The sequence below is a fragment of the Candoia aspera genome, chromosome 4 (genome assembly GCF_035149785.1).
Source record: "Candoia aspera isolate rCanAsp1 chromosome 4, rCanAsp1.hap2, whole genome shotgun sequence".
In the NCBI taxonomy this organism is placed as follows: Eukaryota; Metazoa; Chordata; class Lepidosauria; order Squamata; family Boidae; genus Candoia; species Candoia aspera.
This window is the reverse complement of record NC_086156.1, coordinates 28864512-28871174: the sequence shown is the minus strand read 5'-3', so window position 1 is coordinate 28871174 and position 6663 is coordinate 28864512. Positions and strand designations below refer to the sequence as shown.

General features: G+C 41.6%; 1 protein-coding gene across 1 annotated transcript; it reads right to left on the bottom strand.

The window, feature by feature from the left end:
* Positions 1-1139: 1139 nt before the first annotated feature.
* Positions 1140-3852, bottom strand: ARL4A (ADP ribosylation factor like GTPase 4A). Its single transcript, XM_063303702.1, has one exon. The coding sequence runs from the start codon at positions 3547-3549 to the stop codon at positions 2947-2949; it is 603 nt and encodes a 200-aa protein (XP_063159772.1). The 5' UTR covers positions 3550-3852; the 3' UTR covers positions 1140-2946.
* Positions 3853-6663: the final 2811 nt, after the last annotated feature.

The window sequence follows — 6663 nt, the reverse complement described above, 5'->3', positions numbered from 1 at the left end:
CTATAGCTTAGGTATAGCCACTAAATGCGCCCAAACTATAGAAGTAACATCTACTCTAACCAAGGAATTGTGCTAATCTACATCAAAGTCTTGTGGAAGAGTATTTTTTAAAGGAAATATTTTTCCCACCATTTCCCTCAGCAGGTTTTTCTGCCAGTCTCAATAAATCCCTAGTAAAAATCCAGTCATTTTATTGAAATAATATTTTTGCTGTTAACAGATACATATCTCATCAACAAGGCCGAACAAAGTTCATTAGACCCTAGAGGTTGTGGTAGTATAAAAAAATTGCAAGAGAAAATTGCCAATCTCATCTCTTTCCTTGGGGGTAGTAAACAAACAGAATACTTCTTCCTTTTGTTCTACAGGGATGAGGGAAAGAAAACTACAAAAAAGTTTCCCCAAAATTCAAATCTGTAATTTTAAGTGGGCATACCTTTACTAAAGCATTCAAAAATAACAGCAGACATCTGGCTCCATCTTAATCAGTTACACTGATGATTCAGTCTCCAAACAGCACAGCAATTTCATTGCTTTAACAAGGCATTAACCTCTTTCATGAAATGTTTACAGCACAGAAAATACTAGAACTTTTAAATGCTTTTATAGCATAAACTACATGAGTTCAATTAATAGTAGGATGCTGACTCTCAGAACAGAAACAGACCATTGATGTTCATAAACATATGGTATCTCAGTACTTTCACCTCTCCTGTATGTAAACATTAGTTAAGACTTAAATATATATCATCCAGCATGGAAGTGTATGCGAGAATATCAGGCTACAATGCCTCAGCTAAAGATCCCTAATGCAATCTCTTTAGCTTAGCAGTGCATAGTTAATAATTCCAGTTATTACTGGAAATACATTGTCAAGCTGTGTGTATATGACAGTCATTTTTTAAAATTTATGTTACAAATTAAGAGACAAGGACTAGCCCCTTAAATTTTGTATTCCACTGAATATGAGTGGCCACAGTATTCAAGAGAAGAAATGAAAAACATTTGTATACTAAGATAAGACTACAGAGAAATGTGCCACACCTTAAAACAGCCAAACTATTCTACAACTCAGTAAGAACACCTATTATGTACTGGAGCTTGTCAGGCACCAGAGTCACAAAACTAGGACAAGAAACTGTATCAAAAAGTATATTTCACTGTTGTAAACACACAGAACATAATGCAAATTGCCATTTAATTTTTAATGAGATACCAGTGATTTTTAAAACATTGTCACATTTTACAAATGTCACATGAATAGAGTTCAGTTTCATGCAGACAGTCCTGATAAAAAGCAAGATCAACACAGTAGAATGTTTTCAACTTCTGTTTCAATGAATTACTTGGAACTGAGTTTACTGAGGTTTAAGAAGTTATCTACATTTCTATAAATATAGACATAAAGTGACTTTTAATGTCACTAGTGCAGATACATATAACCACCATACAAAAGCTCCATTGGAAGCTACTTCAATTCTTTTGAAAAGGATCGGGATTTCATTTTTTTTTTTAAAAAGCTGACACTTTCAGTATTGGAAAACACTAAAGTGCATTTTTGGTTACCTTCTAAGCAGTTTCTGGCTATAAAATTTGATTCTGCAGAAATTTTTATTTCCTAACAGTCAGAACTGTAGTTAACCCTCCTTATATCTGATCAATAAAATCACACTAACTTTGTTGGTTGTGCTGAAGGAAGGACAAATCTCAGCTCCTTTCAAGTTCTTTTCATTTAATAACGGAATTATTATAACAATGTTTCACAGCACCAGTAGAGTAATACAGGCTTCACTTTAGCCCTTTGACCTGCTACCCACACCAACTGATTTTTTGAAAAAAATTGTACCAATAAGAAACATGTCTCAGTATCATGTGCCATCCCACCAACTTAAACACTGTTTGCATGAATGTAAACAAGAAAAACTTAAAGCATAATTAAAGCAGACACGTGTCATCTTTAAACTCTTGTTTTGCACAGTGTCAAAGTTTTCAAGTGTATAAAGATTCAGTACATTGATTACAAAAAACCTGGCAGTACATTTCAACAATATTGGGCACACAGGACATGTAGTGTTGCTGATGTTAGTTTGACTTATACTGAACCATGATCAAATTTTATTGCCATCAATTTAATCTAAAGGTAATATTGAACTATAAGAATCCTGAAACTCCTTATGGTAGTAGTATACATTTGTCTAATTGTTTGGGTTTTCCCTTCTAAAACATGTCTTCTTGGAACAAATAAGTGTGGTCCAAATCTGATTAGCACTGCTTTAACGATGCACAGCTATTTCTAAAGAACTCCTACACACCAAGACATGCTACATTATCAGGAAACTCATCCATGCTCTTACATAGTCCATACTTTTTTCTCCATCAAGCTGCAAATAACATGACTACCACAATAGTGATAATTCAATTCATCTGAGCTCCAAGTAGTATTTTAAGAGAAACCAGTTAAAGCATACCATACAACCAATCTTTCACATTCACAGCCTCCTTAAATACTGGTTGTCTAGCTCCAGACATGTTATAGGATATTGTTTTAAAGCTGTGTATCCTCATCTAAACACTCCACTTACACAAGCAGTAGGTGAAACACTAATGCCTTGAATGCAATCTTCTTGCAAAGGCACTCTCAGACATATGACTATACCACCAGGCAAATCACTCTTCATTGTTTTATTTGGTTATTTAGATATCCAGATTTCATTTACCCACCCACCTGTTTCCTGATCTCTTTGTACTATGTAACAATGGAGTTGCTTTTTTTTCCTTTTAAAGTAGTAGTGCCCAAATATACGTGGGGAAACTATATAAATGATCTGCCTGCAAAACTTCCCACCAGGCTGTGTGTTTAATCAGTCTGTACAAGATCCAAATGAGCAAGTCTGGTGCTGCCCACTGTTTTAGTCAAACATCTAGAAGGAATTAACCCACAGCAGCTCATCTTTTCTTTTTCTGTTGCCTCAGCATTTTCCTTCTTTTAATTATCATATCATGCAGTTTCTCTAGTCCTTCTTTAAGACCATCTCCTATTATAGCACAAGTGGGCTGCAGATGCCAGGGGGTGGAAGAGCTCAGCTCGCTGGTTGCCAACATCTTTTCCATCTCTAAGAGCGACAGTGAATGTCTCAAGTCCTGCTTGTTGGCCACGATGAGCACAGGCACTCCCTGGTTCTCAGAAATCCGTGTGATTTTGTGAAGTTCCGTTTTTGCTTCTTCCATTCTTTCCACGTCCACGGAATCCACCACGAAGACGATGCCGTCCGTGCAGCGGGTATAGGACTTCCAAAGTGGCCGCAGCTTCTCCTGGCCTCCGACGTCCCAGAAGTGAAAAGTGACAGTCTTGTTGTTTCCCAGCGTCACCTTGATTTTCTCCGTATTGAAACCTTTCGTGGGCACAGTGTTGACGAACTCGTTGAACTGCAACCGATAGAGGACGGTGGTCTTGCCGGCACAGTCCAGCCCCAAGATCACGATGTGGAAGCACTGGAAGGCAGGCAGGCTCGACAGGATCGGCGTCTGCTCCGACAACCCATTCCCCATCGCAGGGGAGGGGCCCGCGGCGAGCAGAGGGCACCAGTCGCCCGCCGCTGTCGCCGTCGCCGCCGCAAGGCTCCTTCGCCTGTCCCAGGCTCTTGGTCACGATCCTTCCCTGACAGGCAGAGGAGCGCAGGGTCAGACCAGATAACGATTAAGGGCAGGAAAAGCGAGCGAAGGAAGCGCGGCGCAGGCAGTGATAAATCCCCATCCGCCCCTCGGCTAAGTCTCTCCACCTCTTCCCCAGAGGCTCCAAGAAGACTCAGTCCAACGCTGCAGCGAAAAAACCGCCTGTGCTTCTGGTCGGGCCGCGCCTCCTCCCGCTTCACCCAACCCCTCAGCCTTCCCGCCCCTTTTCCCACAGTCCGCCCGTCATTGGCTAAAAAAGGCCGCGCTGGGGGAGCAACTGGGCGGCGAAGTACGGAAAGCTCCACGCAGGCTCTGCTCTCCCCTTTCGCTCACTGGCTTCGGCAGCTGCCGATCAACCTGATTGCTCAATCCACTTTAGCCTCATTGGTCAATCTGAAGCGCGTGAGGGCAGGAGGAAGCGGACGTCGCCTCCCCAGGGCTGGCCTGATTCCCCCCTCCCGCCGCCTTTTCTCCATTCATAGCCGCTGAGAACGGAATGTGCTGCAGCAGCGCCCGTCCTTCTTACGCCTTCAACGAAAAGGGAGTTGCCTCCCCGTCCTGTTTTGAGAGGAAGGAAAAAGGTCATAGAATTGCTTGAACTGAGGCTCCCTCTTCGATCTGGCTTCAAATCCCGCTCCTTTTCTAACGGGAAACGCCCTGCCCGCGCTAAAGGTCGACTGCGCCCCTGAGGCGATGCCCTGGATTTTCCTGGGCTCTCGTTTTGCTTCACCTCCCACCTGTAGGCATGTTGAGGTTCATTTCTGGAAGCCTTACTCTTAATCCTCCTTTCCTTCCTTCTCCTCCATAAACGCGGAAAGGGGGGGAATGGGCGTCTTCAAGGTTCCTGAGAGGGGAAATGAGGGCTGAAGGAGGAATAAAGGCGCTCCGTCCGACCAGCCTTTCGCACCTTTTACGTTCTCAGGCGCGTTAAGCGCAGTAACGGGAGTTCCACCGTTGGCCTCCCTGTACACTCGTTTCCTAGCAACCGTTTTCAAATAATGCCCTCAAGCAACCGGCAGAGGGCCGAGCCAAGCGCTATAGAACCGCCGGTGTTCCCCCTCCTCTCGCACGTCCTTCGCGAATAGCCCCGCCTCCGAGTTCCACGTGCTGCTCGCCGCTTTCCCCAGCCCGACCTCGTCCAGGTCACGTGAATGGCAGACCGGCGCCTTGGCCCCGCCCGCTCTTCTGTAGCCGTTCTTTTCCCTATTGAGCTTCCGCTTGGCCCGGTTTACCTGATGACCTCCTGGCGGAGGTGGTAATTTTTCCTGTACCGAAGAGAAACTCGCCCGTCGTATGATGTGTTCGTAACAACAACAAGAAATTCGGTGGGGAAAAAAACGCCTTTTCCTTAGCGATGAAAAGATGTGCCTCCTTAATTTCTACCTAAAGGTAGAGGTCTGATTAGAGAAATGGCAATATCAGTTCAGAATTCCATTCACATGTATTCATGTTGATGAACTGCAGCCACATGTTTCTAAGCCAGAGATTCTCCTCTCTGCTGCTTATTGCCAGTCATTCCAGTGTTATTCCAGTATCAGTACTATAGCTTAGCTTTATCCCTCACAGTATTGGTCTGGGCTTGCGAAGCAAAAGTTGTTTTCTATTTGAAATACTAAACCAATTCTGAGCAACATAGAGATTGCTACAAGCTAAACCATTGTTTGTGACATGAAAGCAACGTGTTTTCCAAAGTAAGGCATGGAATGAAATCTTAAGCCTGTTACCTAAGCCATAGTTTGTGGTAGGAAGAAGAGTTTTGCAAAACAGGTTGCTACAGTATTTGCTAAGCTCACAAATCTGCCTGAACTAAGGTGTTTATGATATAAAAAGTCTTTTCAAGCTAAGCTAATATAAGTTATATGAAATCATCTATGCCTGAATTAAATCAGGTTTTGTAGTATCAAATCACAGGTCTCTGCTTGCTAAACCAGCTTTTGCTGTATGAAGTTTCTGGGAGTTAAATAATTGATGGTATAAAATAGACATCTTTGTGAGCTAAGCCAGTATTTGTATATTAGTAGCCTCTTTAACTTAAACTAATATTTGTCATGAAACTAAGTCTGCATGACATAAATCAGCTTTTGTGGAATGAAATCATAAGTCTTTGAAACTTAAACAATTCATCAGCTTTCTTGTATAAAGTCAAGTGTCTGTGAGCTATGCTAGTGTTTGTGGTATTACAGTCTTTTCAGGCTAGACTGATATTTGTGGCATGAAATTGCATTTGGTTTAAATGTCTGTGGTATTAAATCACAAATTTCTCCAAGCTAAACCAAATTTCTAAAATAATTAAATATCTCCATCATTTATCCTTCTTTAAATGATTTTGCTGTCTTGGAAAAAAAGTGCCCAAATTCAAATCTTGGATCATGTCTGACTTACAGCACGTCTGTATATTACAGTATTTCTGATCCCTCCCTTTCTCCTTCATATATCAATCAGGGGCAATGGGGTGATGCATCTTTTTTAGAGATTACTGTTGGGAAGGGTTGCCCCATTGCTCCTGTCATGTGATGCTGCCCTCAATCCAAACATTTCCTCCTGGATGGATGAAGTGGAACAATGATAAAAAATTGACACATCCATTACCAGATGGATGGTAACTCTAAATTTTGCAGTATTTGGAGGACTGCATGATTCCCACCCTAGCAGTATGCAATGTATTAAATGGTGCCCAAAGTAGCTACACATTCCATTTCTAGTGTCACAAGTGCCTAAGTCTTGTATTTTGTTTGGTAATATAGTGCCTTTTCATGTACTGGTTAATCCCTCTATTAGAAAAAAAATATCCAAATATTTGCGATCAAATTGAAAATATTGATTGGATATTAAGCAAATAATGTCAGACCAAATGCCCATTTCTTACATTATAAAGATAAAATAATACATTTGCCTGCATCACTTTATAATTAGGCTTATGTGTATGATATGCCTTTATTATATTTTAATTTTTTTGTCAATTACTAATTTCATGACACATTGCTAGGGAGA